The sequence below is a fragment of the Athene noctua genome, chromosome 13 (assembly GCF_965140245.1).
Source record: "Athene noctua chromosome 13, bAthNoc1.hap1.1, whole genome shotgun sequence".
Taxonomy (NCBI): domain Eukaryota; kingdom Metazoa; phylum Chordata; class Aves; order Strigiformes; family Strigidae; genus Athene; species Athene noctua.
In genome coordinates this window covers 20451527-20472674 of record NC_134049.1, presented here as the reverse complement: position 1 = coordinate 20472674, position 21148 = coordinate 20451527, and the positions used below count along the sequence as shown (strand labels likewise).

General features: G+C 36.6%; 1 protein-coding gene across 3 annotated transcripts in view; it reads left to right on the top strand.

Annotated features, from left to right (window-relative positions):
- Positions 1 to 21148, top strand: part of SCAPER (S-phase cyclin A associated protein in the ER) — a 164704-nt gene that overhangs the window by 128156 nt on the left and 15400 nt on the right. For all 3 annotated transcript variants that reach the window (XM_074917549.1, XM_074917548.1, XM_074917547.1), the window contains exons 27-29: positions 1339 to 1494; positions 11534 to 11771; positions 14866 to 15015. In XM_074917549.1, the coding sequence (XP_074773650.1) occupies positions 1339 to 1494; positions 11534 to 11771; positions 14866 to 15015 (544 nt within the window). The remainder of the gene's footprint in view (positions 1 to 1338; positions 1495 to 11533; positions 11772 to 14865; positions 15016 to 21148) is intronic.

The window sequence follows — 21148 nt, the reverse complement described above, 5'->3', positions numbered from 1 at the left end:
ATCCCTGGTTTTTCTACATCAGACTGTAAGACATGTGAAGGAATAGTTACTTTTACTAAATGCTTGTACAGCTCCTGTGACAAGTGTTACCTAATCAGTATTATTTACTAGGATCAATATTTTTAAAATAATATTCCATACTTAGTCAAGTCAGGGTGGTCTCATCTCAAGGAGTCTGCACTCTAAGAGGCTGTCTCTAACAAATGGACTTGACAAGCCTGTAGACAGAACAGCAGGTAGGAGGGAGTAATATCAATAACAGGATGATTTAGTGTAGACTATCAGGGTAAAAACAGTGAATCAGTTGTTGAGAAAGAGGAGGTGATTGCAGCAGGATATTTGTCTCCACAAAGGAAGTTGATCTCACATAAGTCAGCAGAATGAACAGTTGAGATGGAGTAAAGTCTGAGAAGCTGAATGTTTGTGGTAGAAGGAAAGTACATGAAGTTAGGTGATATCAGCAAAGTGACATGGAAGAAAATTTATCTCTGTGGACAGTTTAAGTTGAGTTGATAATGATCAAAGTATGAGAGAACCTGGTGTGGACAGAGAGATCTTCATACAAAGACGAAAAGCAAATTTTTTGGTATAGGTTTCCAAGCTATTTGAATTTCAAAGAAGAAACTTCAGCAGTATTGATCTGATGATCAGGAATGATGATCTGATTTACTCTGATAATAAAAGAAAGGCATTTTCAGTTAAAAAAAATAAAATCTCTGGCATGGTTTTCTATGTTGAGTTTTGGTTGAACTCCTGAGGAGGCTTCCAGATCCTGATCAATCTATACTGATGGTAGAAAGTTGTTACCTGCATGTTCTACTAGTCTCTTGACTGCTGCATATATTTTGAAAAGGAAAAAAAAAGACCAACAACTGGGCAGTAGTTGTTATGATATATATTGCAATAAAATGTTATCTGGGTAACATCATTGTCTTCTTGAATTAGTGCATTCTAGAAAGTTTATCTCTTCATGCTAAAGTCGTCCTGTTGCAGAGCTCTCCAGATTACTATAAATCATTTAACTATGGCAAAATTCCATTGTCCTTCTAGGAGTATGGTAAAATAAACATTTACACTCATCTTTCTTGTACAATATAATATGAATTATCCTACAACAGACAGATCTCTTAGCAAAAACTACTGACAGTTACAGAGAGCCAGACCTGAAGTTACTGTAATTTGAATCGTTTTATTGCACCCTTTCAGAAAGAGCTTTTAAGTAATCACAACCTACATTTTGTATGGTTTGATAGTAGAAGAGCAGAAATCACTTCCTTTGCAAAGTTACCAAAACCAGCATGGGACTATTTTTTAATACAATTTTTGCTCTGTTTCTAGTTACGTGGTGAACATAGGATTGATAGACAAGCTGTGTTGCTGTTTCCTCTCCGTTCAAGGCCCTGTTGATGAGAATCCCAAAGTAGCAACTTTTCTACAAAATGCCACCGCAGTGTTGCATGGAATATGTCAGCTATGTTTTGCTGTCAATGGAAGGTAGGTGCACTTGGTCTGTCATCTCCAAGATGTTCATCAGGCAGCAGCCGTTTTAACTCTGTACCAACACTGCATTCATGGAAGCGAGCATTCTGTTGAGGCTGTTAAACAGAACTGTTCTTAGTCACATAGTAATAACCAGTAAAGAAACAGTGCAGGAAATTCACTCTGCTCACCCTTTCACCGTGGAACTGTAATTAGTTACCTGCGCTGAGTCTTGATTCTTGTAAGTCATTTATCAGAATTGCGAACTTTATCTCCTTTACTCATCATTACAGAGAGAGCTTTATCACTGCTGATTTTAAGTGTCCAGTCCTAAGGACTTCCAGGAGGTGTTTTATTATTACCGAAAATAACTCTTAATTGATTTGTCTCTAGAGCAGCCTAATTCAACTCCTGTTCTTTAAAATACCGCTGTCAGTAAGGGAATTGTATTTTCTGAAAGAAAAGTATGACTAGATTTTTCAGGAAATTTTCTAATGCAAAATGTTTGTTATCATAACCTAAACAGGGCTGTGGGATGGGGTATGTATGTGTCTGCCAGCAAATCTGGGCTTCTGTAATCAACAGTGTAGGACAGCCTCACGCTCTGAGAGACAAAACTTCAGAGCTTTGGGGTGCAGATACTAGAACCTATCACCATTAGACTGTTACACATTTCAGGAAAAAACAAGGCTGACAGAAATTTACAATGAACTCCTGAAGGGTAAAATGATGCTAGGGTTGAAAAACAAGAGTTAATAAAACATAAAATAAGAAACAAAGTTGTAGGTAAGAGCTGTTGCTAGTAACCTAGGGACACAGGCACATGGAAAAAGAACCTCAAGAAATATAAGCCCAAAGAGACCATCCCAACTTACTGAAATTTCCCTTTCTGAAAGCTGCCAACTTGGCATTTTACATTCCAGGACAGTGCTGCCAAAAGTCAAATGCTTACTTAAAAAAAAAAAAAAAAAAAAATCACCCTTCCCTTAGTGGAATAATAGTTTTAGCTACAAGAGTGAGTAATATAGTATTTGCAACTTCTGAAGCAGGCGCATGGTTCACCCAAATAAGAGATCTTTGCACCCCAAAATAATACAGCACTGTGCAAGTACTTCATTCAAGAACATCTGTCCTTTGTAGCAGAATAATAATTCTGAAAGGTTGAGTGTTTTTTCTTCACAGTTACACCAAGAAGTATCTTATCTTACTACCTGCATATAACAGCAACTCTTTGGATTGTATCCAAAGGTGCTGATTATTCTCAGTTTCCAGGTTGGATTGTTCATTTGAGCTTGTAAAGAAATGAGAGGAATGAACCTGGAGATTTCAAAACTGTTGTCTTTCACTTTTAGATCAAAAGCTTTGGTGTAACTGATTAGGAGGGCAGTTTAAATTAAATGTCTTTCATCACCCGAGCCCACTCTAATTTAAGAAGTGAATGTAGAGTGCAATTCTGTCGTGTTACAGAAGTCCTTAGTATTCAAGGTGATTTAAATGGAAAAAGGTATGGCCAAACACAGATTAAGGTGGCAGAAACAGAGCTCAAATTTATCAAATTCTTAAATATGTCACAATACAGTAATGCATGTTGTGCGATACATGATCTGCAGCACAAAAGGCAGCCTCTCTTTGTGAGAAATACAGGTGCCTTTTTCATTCGTGGTAAATAGGAGGAGGAGGCAATGCAGCCTATTCAGACAGAATCCAGCATTTCTCTTTCTCCAGCTGGGTATGTACTTGAGCACCAAACATACATGCCATATTACACTCCTCTGTACATCAGAGTAACTAACTACTCTGCTCATTAAACTTCTGAAGTTGTTACTGAGAGGAAAAAAAAATCTAGTAAATACTCCCAGTGCTCTGACACTTTAGCATGAAAAGAACTTTTGCTGAAATAATGCCAGGCTTTCACCATTGTTGCAAGAGCAATTTTGAAGTGTTCTTTTGATATATCCTCCTATATAGAATGTTTCCAGGTTGTGAACTTCTTTATGCTCCTCAATGGTGATCATGGGGAGTGCAAAATTATTTTTTTATTCCCGACAGAACTATTTCAGGCTGTTATTTGTAGCATAAAAAGTTGTTCCATCTTAAATGCATCAGAGTACTCTTTATACCGTATGCAGATTTTAGCAGCTGCACCACTGAGTGCCATAGTGGGAAAGTGATAGAACAGTAGGTGGCTAACACACCAGGACCACCTCAGGGCTCTCAAACCATCCACAGAGCCTGCAGCAATGAAATCCTTTACGAGCTAGAAATGGCCAAGTGCTTCGTGATCTTCCTCCTTTGCTTTCAGACTCCACCAGGCTGTTAGGAACTTTACTGCAACTGTGGTCTGCGCAATATCCCCAGAGGGCCAGAAGTTAAACACTCTAACTCAAGTTTTAAACAATTAAAACATCCTGTCCAGTGGGTACAAAGTATTTTAGGCCATTTCTAGAGCTCTGATGTAGGAAAAGCTGTCAATCTAGACTTCTCTGTCTTCCTCACAGGAACATTTCATAAAACTCCCCAATTTAGCCGAATGTTTCTAAACCAAGCTCTGAATTGATACAGTGTTTATTTCGACAGTTACTTCATGGAAAATCATTTTCTAGGCAGGGAAGAGGTCTCAGTCAAGTACCTTCCTGCAGGTACCTCTACATCAGGCAAGATGTTGCAACAATTATTATTATAGAAAAGCCTCCAATTGTATCATATATGTATCTCTGTATTAAGTATTACATGAAGTCTATGGTTGATATAATGTAGATGAGAAAATTTTAAGACATAAACTAAGATACTTTTTTATTTTCATGGTAGACTTGGAAAAAATTCCAAAATCGTAGAGTTAGGTAAAATAAAGGAGAGTCTAATGTAGAAACATAAATTGGAGAATTCTCAATTTTAACATCATAAAAAGTTATTGAAATGAGGGAATCCATTCTGAACATATGTTATAAACATCTTATTATAAGAGAGGGATTTTCTTTTCGTTAATGGTCAAGGTCTTTAAAAAGATTTAATTTCGATATTGATCTTCTCAAATGATCTTTTTTTGGTACTGGCTAATAAATGCTAGATTGATTCTTTTAATTGAAGTTTTGCTATGGATGTAATAGCACATTTTCCAAACACTGTATAAAACTTATAAAATCTCATTTGTTGAAAATATTAATAACTTATAACCCCATGTGAACCTTGTTTTGATAATTTTTATACCTCAGCTCTTACACAGTGAAAATCAGTGAGGGTGTCTTGAGACCTCCCACTGGAAGTTCCATTTTTCTTATGTTGTGTTGCATCCATTGCTAGCAACAGAGCTCCTTTCCTCCCTGATGAGTTAAAAAAAAAAAAAAGTGTATGAGAGCTGAAAATAGGGCATTTGGTATTGTCCCTTATTGTTCATAGTGAGGAGTCCTAACATGCAGCATGTCTGAATATTGAGCTATCTTTGTTTACTGAGCAAAAGATGAGCCTGACATTTGATACTTGGGCTTGAAAATTGTGGCCGTGATAATGCTTAACTGTTTTTTGCTCACTAACAGTAGCCAGAATTGAAAACAGAGACATTTTTATTAACCTGAAATAAAGCAAAATATTAAATAGACTTTATACAGAATAACAGTGGTTTATATAGCCACATAAATCTGTCTTGCATTTTGTGTCCCATTCCAGATGTCCAGTAGCAATGTTCAGGATGATAGACTTTTTTTCCAGGGTTTATTATTGTAACTGTGAGAGATACAAGGCCTATTTTGGGCCCTCAAGTCCTCAATATGCATATGGAGCATGCTTGGCTTGCTAACACAAGACAGAAAACAATGAGCAGGCACGGAATGCAAGGAACCTGAATAAAAATATGGCCATGCTTCCCCAGGTCACCCTTCCCTAAAAGCAGGAGTGAAGACTAAGTAATAAAATATATGGCAAGTCCTTTATCAGCATAGCAAGGATCTTGCTTATGTTCCTGTCTTTTCCTGCACTGCCCAGTGTTCATCAAGTCTATATCCTTTTTCCCCTGTAAGTCTCTAGAGCTGATATTTATGTCCAAGCAGTTTAGTTAATAAACTATGGAGGATTGTTGTCAATGCCTTATTTTGCTTTTGCCCATTAGTATAAACAAAGAAATTCCCACTAACCAAAGAGTTAATGCAAACAGCAGGAGGAAACTGTCAGCAGTAGTGCAGTGTAAGGGTTAATCACTAAGGAAGAACGTTCTCCATAAGAGCAGTACAGTGGACTGGCAATAACAGACACAAGGAGGAAAGGGAGTTGTGTGTAAAGTTAATATTGTAAATAATAGTTCCTCAAAATGTGTAGCTTCTTGGGACATCGACTTTTTCAAAATTTTGCAGTTTTCTTAATGTAAAAAATGTCTGCAAGCTCTCTCCTATCTAGGAAAATAGAATGTCATTGCAGCAAAATAACTAAATTGTTACTGTTACATGTTATCTCAAAACTGGTGGAATACATATAAATCTGTGTCAACAGCTAATGAAGTTGTGGATTACAAGCCGCAGTGGCAGAAAGCTGCAGATATATAGGGTTTGATCCAGGAAATATAGTGACTGTCATGTCACAGAGACACAAGGAAGTAGGCTAGTCTGTTTTCAGTTTTATTACAGTAATTAAGATAATGTCTGTTTTGGCTGCTGGATGGCGAATCAGATGCAAGTCTGCCTGAATGCTGATTGTGCTCCTCACCGCTTCCAAGGGACAACAGATCCAGCAAGTACTGTAAACAAACTAAAATTTGTTCTTGAAATTACTGAAAATCCTCCCTTTTACCCAGTACAGTGATTCATAGTTTGACAGTGTGAAATATAACAAGGTCTGACAGGTGCTAAATACTTCTTTATACTACCTCTCTTGTTATTTTGCCTCTCTATTTTGACATCTCTTTCTAAATAAAATAATTTAGAAGCAAAAAGTACAGATGATAGTTTTTAAATCCTAATAATAATAAAAACCCCAGATTATATTCTAAGCCTTTTGAAAAGTCATGTTTCCATTTGCTTCATGTTTTTAATCAGGAGTATATATTTCAAATATACAAACATTATAATGTATACCCTTAGAGAAGCTTGTCTGCTTGTTAGCTCAGTCAGTTTTTAAAACAATATGTTTTCAGATATAAACAGTTTGCTCTTATTGAAGCTTGGAGAAATTTGGTTTTATACTTGTTCTGAAGAGCATGCTGTTTCTCATCAAGCTGTATTGAATTCCTGTTTTTAATAAATAGTGGCCCATTTTAAGCAGTGAAGTACCACTGTTTCGTATCTTTCTTTTATGTGATGGATATACCCACATTTTTAAATTCTTAAACCTTTTTTATGTCATAAAGCCCATACCAATTCCTGAAACTCCTTGATGGCAGAAGCCGAAAATAATAATGGCAACCCATAATGAAAATTCCCTGCATTTCATTAAACTTTTATTTTTAAGATCCTACAGGTTGTTTGACCGTAATATAAATATTTTCCTGGTTTTCTGTGTTACATATCAAGACTTGGTAAAGTTTGAAAGCCTATCTGTTTTCCCAGCTATATAAGCCAATGTAAAAAAATCCGGTAAGTCTTGCTGCCCTTCGGTGATTAATTGAAGGGGGTTTGTCCGTACTTGACTATTTTACTTTGGCAACTGTTACAGAGAGTAAGCTTCTTTAAATAGGAGAATTAAAAGGAAATACATCTGTAGGATTCTCCTCTCTTAACTTTAGTTACGTAAACCCTTGGTTTCTTGCGTGATGTCATCATCTTATGATATTAGGGATTTCATGGGGTTTTACTTCAGTCTGTGTCCTGACAGCGCTGAATTTTCACTGGGCTTACCTTTGAGGTGCACTAAAATTCTGCTAAACTTATGAAATCCACTGTTGCACAGACTTGACCAAAATCACTTAAAGAAGCATACTCAAAGGTTCATGCTTTATTTTCCAACATCTCATATACATTTTTTTTCTGCTTTAAAGCCCACAACCAGTGTGAATAACGTCTTTTACCTTTTTATTGTAAACATTTAGGCTTAAAGTGATTATAACTGACAGTTAAAACCAACAGGAGCCAGTGGCCTGTACATATACACATTAACTGTAATACAGGCAACATCAAAAATAAACGTTTCTAACAGTTCCTACAATCCACCAAATCTAGCAAACAGATCTTTAAAAAAAATTTTTTAACAGCTTTGTCCTCTGGTATACCTTTAAAATTCTTGGTCTTTTCTGTGAAAAAAATAATGTTTGCATTTTGAGTTATTTTACAATTGACTTTTTTATGTATATTTTGATTCATTCACTGCTCCAGAGCAGCACAAAATGGTAAAAGGATTTCATCCAGCAATGTAAGCTTTTTCATATGGAATTGTTTAAAAATAATGATGGAGTGAGAGTTGAAAGCAAGCTAACTTTAACCTTTGGTAAAATTGGTCAATCTTCTCATTGTATATAGTCACAAAAAATTCTGTGAGGTATCATATACAGTAATTAATTTGGGGTTATCATTTGACCATGAGCGGTTTTTTCTGTTTTGTACCGTTGACAAAGTTAAGATTGAAATTAAGAAATACTAGTTGGCAAAAGGCGCTGTGCTCTCACATGATACTGTGGAAATAAACATTCTAGTTACTTGAGTTGTAGTAAAGGGATGGTTAGCACATTTTGGCTACTGCATACTGCAAAATAAATAATCAGACATCAGAAGGTATTCTAAAGTGAGGAGTACTAAGGAGTCCACAGACACACTAAGCAAAGTTATAAAAAAGCTGGTCCCAGAGCTGTTAGCTCACCCTTCTTTTGCAGACAATCCAGGTTCGTTCCTCACTTGCAGCCCGGTTCACATGCCAACAGGACTTGAAACTATGCAGCAGGAATCTGCATAAAGGCACACAGCTGGCAAGGCCAGGTGATGGTTCAGGAAGTGTCTCTGCTGACTCCATTCAAACACACTCACTTAAAGACCACAGAGCTTCAAAATGAAGCTTTTGAGCACGGATTCCAGACATAGGAAAAGGAAAGTAATGCCATAAATTGTTGTGCAGCATAGCCCTACCCAAAACACACTTAGAGCTCTAGTATTTTTTCCACTTTTTTTGTTCTTTACAGAGTAAATGTTAGGGTCATTATGAGTGTTAGAAACCACCAGCTGAATGTTTTGTGGTTTTTCTTTTTCAGCAGATAAGTGGCATCAAATCATAATTTTAATCATCATCTTAATTTACTTCAGCTCGTACTTCGAACTTTATTACATATTTTGAGAGAATCCTATGCTTGTGGCCTTCTGAAGTGCTGTCATGGCTAGTTTTGTGGCACAGTTTCTTTAAGGATTGTTAGGAGTTCAGTTGGCTACCACATTATTAAACAAACACGCTGTGTTTGGAACCTGTACAAGAAACTCAGACATGTTTGTCTCCAGATGACACTCTACGAATGGCTGACTGCTAACTTGCAGTTATAGTGGAGGTCCGGTGGTGACTGGTGGTGACAGTCATTTGTGTAACAACACAGGTGCTGGAAAATAGGCATAGCTACACTGCTTTTGTTCTTACTGTGTCTTACCTAAAGATCTGATTGCTTCTTTCAAAGATTTGTGAAGTAATTATGCAGTCTCATGTGGTTTTTGTACAGCATAGGTATCACTGAAATACGACCAGGACATTAATCCTTGAGGTAGCAGCAGAAGATGCTGTACTGAAAAGCTTTTTTAGTAGCATCAAACATTCACAGACTGTAAATAGAAATAACTTGGAAAGGAATGGTACCCATAAATGCTAGTATCAGGTAAGATCATTCCTTACAGGCGTGATCTAGCTGATAAAAAGCAGGAGTGAGTCAACTGCTTTCTGAACATAAAAATGTGAGTGTACTGTGATGGAAGCAGGTGGGTGCTTGTAGCGTACGTTGTGTACAACCCAGGTACTGACCTGTCGTATTCACCTGGGCTGTAAGAAGACCCCTCAAAGGCTCTGCAGACATACTTCATAGCCTGAGTGCTAATATAACCTTCCTAAGCCTCCTAAATCTTCCCTCCTTCACCTGCAGCATGTCAGGCTCCTTGCAGTAGCTGTGCACACTCTGTCCCCACCCAGCTGCTAAGCAATTCCTGCTTTGGGGGCACAACAGGAGCTTGTGGTCTCAGAAAGACCTGATTATCAGCCTTGCTCTATAAAGCAAACAGTTGCTCATGTTTTTAGTGTGCACTCATGCTACCTCACAGAAAAATTGTATCCATGAGAAAATGCATAGATACTAACTTTCAAGTTTGCTGTTATAACTGCAAAGTTGGTGTTTCAAGTAACTGTTCCTTCTCTTAAAATATTTAAGCTGTATTTTAAGTTATCCTTGTATCAGGCCCTTCTTTAGCACATGGAGAATGCAGGTTTGTTGTCCTGCTCTGCCTGTTTCTCTCTCTTTGGTCCAAGGCAGCAGTGGTGTGCTGCTGCAAATACAAATTCTTATTGACAGACACTAGTTTTAAGTGAAGTGGTGCTTTATTACCTGCTTGTTTTGCTTCACTAGAAAAAGTGAAAATGAGAGCACAAGATGATTATTGCCAGAACTTGGTAATTGCTGAATTTGTGGTTTAGTTGCTCCATTGAAGACAGTGTCTGTATCATAAAGAGCAGGACTGGTCAGCATACCTAGGATCTGTGTTGGAAACTTCACTGGAGCAGCACAATGTGTGTAGCAGTGGTGCAGGGTGCTTCTGATGCAGATACTGAAAAGATTATTTAGAGCCATTCTAGTCAGGGAAAAGCTCCTTACTGATTCTGGTCAACAGGAGTATTCTCAGCCCTCTGAGTGTCCAGTCTTTTCTGTGTTAAACTGAGATCTTCTAAGTTACAGGTCATTTTAGAAAGTGATTCTTGATTCCACTACTTCTTTTTTCTTTTTTTTTTTAAGATGGAAACATAGTAGATGAGATAGAGCCGATTTTTATGTAGCATATTTTCAGTGTTACTGTTCATTGTGTCTTAATATTTAAGTGTTTCTTTTGATTTATAATAATAGATTAAATGTATTTCCATAGTGAAGTTCAGGTAATTTACATGATGTGTTTGAATTAGAACTCAGAATATATAAAACTTGGTGAAGTATTTTTGTGCTTCATTTCATATTTGCCTGCCTTCTGCACATTATTTAACCTTCAGAGTAGTGACAATCTTTGTCTTCCTTAGTAGTGACTGTCCTGTATCATCTTCTGGATTAGTAATAATGTGGAAAAACATGAACAGTACAAATCATGGAGGAATTATGTTAAATGCTTTTGAAAGTTTGGATGTGAGGAAAGGGCATCCTGAGTTATTTGCCTGCCTGTCCTGATACCCTAGATAGTCAAAAACCTTCTTCATTATTTTATGTGCATACCCAAAAGATACCAAAGAAACCTAATTTCCATTAGCACAAGGTGTGCTGCTTTGTCTTGAGCATTTCATACTTATTTGTGTTTTGCTATCATACAGTCTCCCATAATTAACATCTGACTGAAATAAGAAGTAGTGTGTTTTGCTAACTGCTCAACCACTCCTTTCTTAAATTCCTGCAGAACTATTTGATTAAGATCATCTGGTCCTAGTAACTTACTCTGCTACTTAGGTAGGCAGTTTGTTTCAGTGCCTGCAGCTGGGTAGTGAGAGCCTCCAGGGAGTTCTCCCACCTCTTCTGGCTGCTATTGCAAGAAAGAAAGATGGGTGTAGGCTCCTGACCTGAGACAGAGCTTGCATGGAGCCCCTAATGTGCCCCCAGGCTTCTGACTTCAGCTGTCAAATTTCTACGTGGTCTCACGCTGGTATCGTGAACCCATTTTGGGAACAAATGCATGAGTATGTGGAGAAAGATATTTAAAGATACAGCTGCACTGCAACTAAAGAGAACATGAGACGGTGCCCAGATTCTTGAAAGTATTTTCTGGAAGTGTTGTGGTTTCTTGACATGTTAGACATCAGGTTTTTCCCTTTTAACAGTTTACTGTTTTTCTAACATTTGGCTTATTAAAAGTACTGCATCCAGGGCAAGTGTTCTCACTGAGTGCTGGTCTCCTCCTCAGACGGCTTAATGTTTCTTTGACAGGTCTTGGAACATATTTGACAATACACGTCAGGACCCCACAGGACTAACAGCAGTTCTTCAGTCTACGGATCTGGTTGGAGTCTTGCATATGCTGTACTGTGTTCTTTTCCATGGGACAATTTCAGATCCAAACACAGCAAGTCCTAAAGATAGCTATGCAGCGAACACAGTCCAGGTTGCCATTCAGAGTTTACGTTTCTTCAATAGTTTTGCTGTTCTTGATCTGCCTGCCTTTCAGGTAACAGATGTTTTAAAACTTTTGCTTCGTGCGAAAATGTTAATAATTGCATATACTTTTAGCCTAAGTTTTGTCTTTAAGATCTTAGTTATTGAAGGAAATTTCACAATTAAATGTTTAGGTTTTCTTCATGCGTAAAGTTGATAACTTGTTATTTCCACCATATAGCTATGGCTAATGAATTTTACCAAAAAAATTAAAATCTAAAATACATGAACTGCTGAATCCAATCCATTACTACTTCTATTCAAAAAACCCTCACTTTTAGCATAGTGCTTTCTATATTTAATAAGCCCCAAAAATCTAGAAATAATATTGATCAAAAGCATGAAATGACAGTTTTTCTAATGTGAAAGAACTATTAAAACCACAATTTACATTTGTCAGTGCTTTCAGTGGCCACTTACTTTAAGGCTGCACAACTGAAAATGAAAATTACTTGGTATCAATTTTTTTATCCAAGTAAAATTTTATTGACCAAAAATTGCAAATTTAAGTTTTCATATTTTTTATTCACCAAAAAAAAAATCCAAAAAGATCGCCTTTTGAGTCTTAAGAAAGGAAGTATTTTCTTACCTTCTTTGGTGAACTGATTTCTAAATGAATCATTTTGTTGTACAAAGACTAGTATATTTCTCAGATAAATTGGCAAAGCTGTTGTGTTGTTAAGATAAAACACCTGTCAAAAAGCATTGCTTTGCAAAACACGATTAGCAGCATCAATCTTAAACAATTAATCAGAATAGGATTCTGTTTCATTTAATACGTAATTTTTATATAAGTTGTACCATACACTCCATCTGAAATGCATTAAACTCAGCAAGAGCTTTGCATGAGTAAAGTATTCAGTATTAAGGTATGAGTCTCCTCCAGTTTGTATTTCTTGACTTTTATTTTTAGTACATTTAGAATCTCTTAATAACAGCAACGAGCTATTTGCCTGTAGCAACATTTATCTGTACAGATGCAGTTGCGGGATCCAGTCCAGTCAGGGCTTTTTTACAGAGCAAAGAAACAGTGTATTTACTGGTGTTTCATGTAAAACAACTCTTACACGCACCATTAACTCCCATTTCTTTCTGTAAATCAAGGTGTATCAAAGTAGTTCTCTTCTACAGCTTGTTCAGTACCTCTCAGTTTGAGACTGGATGTTTATTTGTTGCTGTAGATATTACAGGTATATACCAGAGAGTAAGACTTGAATTGGGAGTTACAGCTTGTAGGGGAGCTATAGCAAATCACACAGACTGAAGGGCTGTTCCCCAGTAGCTCAAGAAACCACTAGTAATTTTTGAAATACAACCTTCTACTTACACTGTATTTTTCCCTCTACCAACTACCATTATATTTGAGCATTTATAGCAAACCATCAACATTAATTCCCAAATCCCATGATCTGCATTAGTTTGTTCTACATAAAACAGTGCAAGATAGTAATTTTTGCATAAAGGGTGGTAGAAAACTAACCAGTGTGAATTATTTCGTTCAGTTCATTGATGCAGGGCTCCGCTCAGGAAGTATCCACTTAGCTGTCTTATTGAATTGTAGGCGTAATATTGTTTGTGATGGACAGACACGCTTGTGTAGTCTCAGCAGCTATCCCTTTCAGTGTATTAATGAGATTTGTTTCTATAATGTTAAAAAAATCAACATACACCTGAGGCAGTTTGCTGTCCATTCTGACCTTGTGGACTATAACAGGCTAGCAGACAGCAGAGGGAAAAAGCGTAGTTTATGTACTGTCTGATTATTATCTCTAAGGAATAGTTTTATCACATAATAGTAGGACTATAGAATAGGGTTTTTTGATTAACAGAAGAGGTCTGGTATTCTAGAGTTTGTATTAGCACAGATGGGTCGTGGGTATATATTTCATTTAATTTGACAGTCTAAACAATTGAAAGATGGTAGTGAGAAACAACGCAGGATCCTGAGCTGATATTAATTCTGGCTGAAAAGGAAGCATAGTTTCCTTGAAAAATTAGTTTAACTTTTATACACAAACTCAGGTGCCCTTTGACCTTTTGTTATCAGGGAAGGTTAAGCCCAGAGTGCTAGGTCACAGCTTGCATGGACAGCACTAATTAAATAAGGGTGGACCTAAGAACATGGCACTTACCTCATGTAAAGCAATAAATGGTGGCTGTATTGTGTGTTACATTTTGAAAATACACTAGCTTACCAGAACGCTTGAGGTTCAAGATAGAAAGTATCCACAGCTGAGTCTGTTTTAATTGTCAAGGGATCTACTTTTGCTGGGTAGATTTGGAGTATGCTAAAACTAAACTATACTACAGACTGGGATTTATGTATATGTACTTAAAACAGGCTGCAAGGTATAAAATCAAGAAAACTCTCAAATGAAAGAGATTTTCTCACAGGCCTGCATTGCTGTTTCATTAGAGTTAGTAGACTGTCATGCTCATTCCTTGTGCTTTAGTTTTCCCCTTTGACCTTGTGTCGTTCTGTCTGTTTGACATGTTTATTAAATAGAGGCTGTAGGCTGCACAGATAAAATCTAATTCTGAATCTCCACGTTACAGCAATTTGCCTACTTTTAAGAAGCATCCCAAGAAGCTTTGCAGCTGAGTGTTCTCTCCTTTGGGATGTTTCTAACTTTTTTTAATGTTTGAAAAGTCATTATTTGTTATTAATCTTTGTATTCCATTCAGAGCACAAGTTATTAATGAGAAATGCCATTTGCTCTTTTGCAGAAATGAAGACAGTTTGGTTTCTTTTGCTTATTACTAAGAAATATTATTAACATTAAGTTTTCCTGGAACATGTAATGTATGTCAAATGAAATGATCAGCCTAATGCTACACTGAATGTCAACTAGGCAGAATCCAATTTTTCCTATGTCCCTTTAAAATTTGGATTTATTCTTATTTTTGACTTTTGATGTTATATTCCAGTTGTAAATAAGTTACTGAAAGAAGACAGCTGATTCTGTCCTTCCTCCAGAGCCATCACAGCAAAGAATATAGTCTATACTTTGCAAAAAGAATGAAAGAGTGTAATTGATGTATATGTAATTCACACAAGTTCTGTAACACTACTAGACTATAATTTCTGTTCTTGGCCTTTTTTTCAGTCTATTGTGGGTGCTGAAGGACTGTCCCTTGCATTCCGGCATATTATCAGCTCTCTGCTGTGGTACTGTTCCCAGCATACCTGTGAAGGATTGCTACACGAAGTCATTATTTGTGTGGGCTATTTTACTGTAAACAACACAGATAATCAGGTAAGGCAAATGGAAAATGGGATCAGAAGTTATCAAGGGCACATTTAGTCATGGATCCCTCAAGAAAACTAATCCCCTCAACATTGTTTTTTGAAGCACTTTGGATTCCTGTGAGCACAAATATATGTATTTGCAAAAGAGAAGCTGAAGTTACATCTTAACACAAAAACATTAATTTTATGTGGCCATAAGAAAACCCCATGTTCTTATGCAGGCAGTGATGCTGACATTGCACTGATTTTAACTAGCCTTACCCACTGCCAAGATATACTTAGCAACTGATATTTTTAATTCCCAGTTAACTTCATGTCAACTTGATCAGATGGCTGTGGTACACAAGTTAAAGCCTTTTAAAGCCAACTAAGCTAGTCTGCCACGAAGACATGTCCTCAGATGCCAATGTAGCCATCCTCCTGGTAGCCAAAGCGCTCATTTAAGTTTAAGCCTTTCTTTTCCTTGAATCTTCTTTGTAGTAAACCAAATACTGTCAGACAAACAGTGGAAATTCACCTTTAGCTTTCTTGATTTTTGTTTGCTTTCATCAGTGGGCTCTGTGATCTGTCATACTAGCTTAGAAAATAACCCAGCCTCTAAAATTCAAAAATATGTCCAATATTTTAGTCTTAAAAGTCTCCCGTTTCCTCAGTGTATGTGTAGCATGTGAGGGTGTATTGGGCAGGGCAGAAGTTGACACTGGCTTTTTATTTCTGAGTATATGAACCTGACTCTGGATCCATAAAAACTTGCATTATGGTGCCTACATCTTTAGTATGATTCAGCTGAATGCTGTATTTTGTGAAGTTACTCATTTTGTTCTCTCTCCACACTTGTAACACCTGGTTCCTGTTTTTATTCAACTTTTGGGGTGGGAGTTCAGGATGAGGAGCTTAGTGCTTTCAGTTAAGCTGACAAGAAGAAGAAAAGAGTGTTACAGTTTGTCAGCAAAGGTTTAGAGAAGAGCTGTCTGATAACATTCTTACAGTTGTTGGCTATAATTGAAACATTACACTATCTTAAAGCTGACGGTGCTGTCAGATGTATTAGATAATTATATAGTAATGTTTCTGTGGCTTTGGCCACAGCTGTAGGGAGGATCCTGCAGCCTTCCTACCCTGTGCAACCAAATTCCACTCAGGATCTGGAGCTGACTGTGGGCAATGCTTTTTAATATGGTTGTTTTGAAAATTGCTGCCATTTTCTGATTCCCACTACTACACAACGAGTTGTGCTGGCATCCAGAAGTGCCAGCAAACAATGTTGTCTTTTCTCTGCCGTTTAAAAATGTCTTTTCTGGCACACAAGTATAAACAGATGTGATTCATTGCATGGAGGACTTGCAACTATAAACGTGCCAGGAATAGCACAGAAGAGGGATTTCCTACCAGCGATGTCAGTTAGAGTAGTCTGTAGTGCCTGTCGCTGTTTACTGCTCGTGCCCTGGGGTGAAGGTCCAGCCATGGCGAGCAGGCACCCTGCCATGGCAGCAGCTGGCTATGGTGGCTGCCGGCAGGCAGGCAGGAGACTTAAGTATGTGCAAAATGCGTTTGTCTGCAGGCGTGCTTCCCAGCGGGTGATTTTTGCAGTGTCTTGGAGTCTTCAGCATGTGCACTTGGGGTTGAGGTCATGTGCCATCACTAGTGTATCCCCAGACTGAGTCAGTTTTCAAGACTCAAAGGTAGCTTCTGCAGCTCTGAGAGTCAAGTTTAGGTCTTTGGTTAAACAACGTTTACTAACGGTGTGTTAGTACTTTTCATACACTAAAAGCAGTATTTTATGGTTGTTTGCTTTGGTGGTACTATCTCAAGAGATGTCAAGACGTGCTTAACTTTTTATGTAATTTCTGATATTCCTGATTAGTAAGTTTTTAACTGGGGAAATGGCTTTTTGGTTTGTTTTTTTTTTGTTTAAAAAAACGTTTTGAAAAACTGAAGCATTCCTCACTCGGGTACTTCCAAAACACGGGGAAGATTTTTTTAGTAAAAGGAAGTATTTTTGCTTTTACTACTAGGCAAAGCAGTACAAATTGCTTACAGTCATTATTTTCAGCTGCTGTTAGTGTTGTGACTCCCAGTAAAGAAACGATGCCTTTTGTGAAAAGGGAAGTGCTTTCTATTCACTCAGTTACGATTTAATTTTTTATTACGTTACGAGTTTCCAATTTTTTCTTTCATTGTTGATCTACTGCAGAGTCCTACTAAAAATAAAAAATTGGTCTCACAGTGAAAGCTTTCAAATAGTAGGCTTGAACTCCTGGAAGGAAAGAACATTGTAATAAAAATAGATACACCAGACTTGAGCTATGAAAACAAATTTCCATACAGCCTGATAGCTCTTTTTATTTCGTATTTCAACAAACTTTAAAGGAGTCAGTAACTGACGTATTTCAAAACAGATTCACATTATTCTTGCAGTTGAATGTACATTTGTTTTGAAATGTTTGTAGTTTAAATAAGTCTCTGCCTCTCTAAATTTGTATCCCTTATTACAAACCTCTGTATGTTTTAACTTTCTCTCAAAAAAAAGAACAAGCAGTTGTTTGGAGTTTTCGATGTGCCTTCTGTGGTTCCTTTGTCTACCCACACCAACAGATAAATACCCAAAATGGCTACTGGAATAAAGAAAAGAAGGCATTAATTATTAAAAAAAAAAAATGCAGTTTCCCAGTTTGGAGAATAGATAGATTTCTAAAAAGGAAATTTTACAGCCTGTCAACCTCAACATTGACCTTCTGTAGTAGTACTGTGATTTAAGTAAGTGAATTATTACCACTATGCAGTCAAAATAATAAAAGGACAATTTCCTAAATATTTCACATTCATAGAAGAAAATCTTCCAAGAGCATCATATGCCAATCATTTAATGTAATATACGTTTGTCTGGTTTTATTACACTATCTGTAAAAGTCTTTATATTTAGTTGAGTGGCAAATTAAAAAGGAAAGTTCTTTTCTCTCGTATAGCTTTGAGACTCATATTTCACTGCTGTTTCCAGAAGCCCTAAATAAGGGGGGGTGGGGGCCTCATGGTGGGTCCTGCACACACGCAGAGACAGTGGCTGGGGTCCCAGTTACCGTTTTCTCCACGGCTGGCTTTTGGTCCAGGCCCAAATGATTCTATCGAGGAGCAACGAAGACAATGGATTTTTAAGGAATGCATTCCTAAGTGTTTTGACAGTGCCTGCTCCCTTTATTTTAAAAAGACTATGATCTTGCTGACTCTGCCCACTTACAATATATTAGTAATATTCCCTTCCTTTTTTCTTACTTTGCTTTAACGTTCATAAAGCTTTTTCAGGGCAACTGCTGTCACTGAATAAATAAATCAGTTATGAAACTGAAAATTTCAAAAAGCAAAGAGTGTTTCTTTAATATTTTAAATGCTTCAGCATCATTAGTCAAGCCTAAACTGCTCTGTTTTGTATCGGCACGTGAACTTTTGTTTACTACAGAGTTAGACAGCCTACGTATCACGAGACGGAATTCTGTAATCATGCCGCAGTGGAGCTCGGCTTTATTAGGCATCTGCTTTGCATGAAGTATGATCAAGAAAACTGATTCTCTTTTTTTGGCCACCATTTAATCTACTAACATACAAAAACAGGTCCCATGATACTTAAGGATAGGCATGTAAAACTAAACTGTGTAATAAAAATTATGTCCAATCTTTCAATAAGCCAACCATACTATATCAGACTGTAGAATTACAGTTTCTAATTAAAATGTTCTTGTTAATTAAAAATACCCTTCTATTTCATTACATTTTTATTCCCTTTCATTGTTTGATTTAATTATTATAATGAATAGAATTAGCATGTTCTGTCAACTCACTTCATTTGCATATTATATTGGATAATTGAATGTGGTCCCGTAATTAAATTAACATGAATGACAGATGATTTGGCTTCTTTCACATTGCTGTATTGGGAATAAAAGTCTTTCCATATTCATTGCAGTTAGTGAATATTTTTCATATGAAAAGTCATCTCAAATCAGATCCTCAGACTCTGAATCTTGCCTGACAGGCTCCAAAAGAAGTTGCATTGTTCATTTGTATTGCTATGCATTTATTTAAATAAAAATAGCTTTTGTTCTTTCAGTCTTTGACACACACTGTATTTAGAGTGCTCTAGAAGAATCTCACTTTCGGGATTTATAGAATACAGAACTGGATACTTCTAAATTGTTGAACTAAAACATATTATTACTAGATTGCAAAATCAAATGTCTGTGAAAGAGCTTTGAAAAACTTAATTATAAAATTATGGTTTGTAGATGGAAGTAAAAACTTCTGTTAGAATAACCAATACAATTGGAAAAATTTGGATATACGAACTATGTATCCTTGAAGGAAGGATTTCATCCCCCAAAGTTTGTCTTCCAGTTGCATAAGTCTAACTCACTTATTTCTCTCTCACTCCAAACCTTTTATCCCTAGACACTTGTGTCCATAAGAACAGAACATTACTCTTACTGTAAACTTATAACTGAAATGTTAATATCTAATAATCCATATCTTGAAAATAGAAGCATGTAGAATTAGATTTAATAGTATCATTCACTTATTAGAAATTTATCCTTGCTGTATAGATGTGGAAAATTTATCACAAAATACGTTTCAGGCATACCGGCTAGCTCCTGTTAAAGGAATAAGAAGCAGTAAGACTACAGAATTATTTTGAGAGAGGAATTCCTCCTGTCTTAAAAATATAAAATGTCACACTGCAGTATCACAGGTATAAATATAATGTTCAAAGAAATTAAAATATTGGGTGGTAGGCACAGTTCTGAAAGGATCGTGAAATTTATGACTCGTTCCCAGCACAAAGAAAGCATGGTAGGTAAATAGTTCCCAAGAAAGGCTTCACCCTGAGATTGTCTTTTCCCTTTTTTGTTAAATGATTGTCTTATAGTTGTATTTTTCTAATTTTTGGCATTTTTTTCATGTGGCAAGTCTTAATTCTGTCATAAAATAGCAGTATACTTTATCCCACAGTATGCGTGTATCACATACATATATATGTCTGTGACATACATCCTAACTGTGGTTACAAGTACTGCTAGGTTGTAAGGGACACTTAGATTAAAAGTTACCTTCTGTAGGGAAGTTATTTTGTGCTTTTGACAGTGTTAGTGCGTACCGAGTTTCAGTATGTTGCCAGTTTTCCTCCAGTGTTAGCGTGAAGAAAGAAAAATACTTCTAAAATGGAAAAATTGTGAAAATCAGAACTTGACAGGAAAACTTGGAAGTATGGTTATAAAAATGTTATGTAGAGTTTCCATATGGGTTGTTTACTAGAGGCCGTCATTAAACTTTCATTATTTATGTTGCTTTCGGGGCTGTGGAGTGACTGGAATGATCTTTTTTGATCTAGTAGGTGGTGCTTTTGAAAATAGAACACAAGAGTAAAGATTCAGCAATTGGTAGTTACTGTATAGTTAATGTCCATATTTGTAAGTAAATAGTATCTGAAATCACTTAATTCTGATTTTGTTAGTTCCTTTTCAGAGGACAGACTTTTATGAGTATGGATATCATGTTGAGGTTGTGGGTTTAAGTTCCTTAAACCTTTCAAAGAAAAACCCAACCCACAGCCTTTTAAAGCTTCATAGGTTTGAACGAAAAATATGCCTGGTAAATTTTTCAGAATAGCTGATTTCAGCAAGTGAGTGATTCATGTGAAGTTGTAGTCTTGACTACGATTTAGGAGCACTTCAGCTTGTGAATGAAAAATCCCCTAAGGATTAAACTGACCAAGTTAAAATGGAGTAAATTAAAACAGATCTATAATGTATGCTTTTTCTCTATCAGCCTTACATACTCAGACCACATAAATTCACTTAAGTGAACCAATGTCTTCACAAAAGATTGCATTCCTATCTAGACAGTCGGTGAAAAGTGGGGATGCCTCTCAGCTAATTTGTCAGACACCTTTGTTGTTATTTGAGCTTACTGATGAACTTTTTTTATTTAAGAATGACAAAGCAAATAAAATACAGCAGAAGCATATAGGACTGCATATTTCACGCATCACATCTTAATTGTATTTCTAACATTAAAAAATGCATCCTATAAGGTTTTGGGGGTTTTTTTGAGAGGGTGTGGGGGAAGTAACTTAATATGAGCGAAGAGCATGA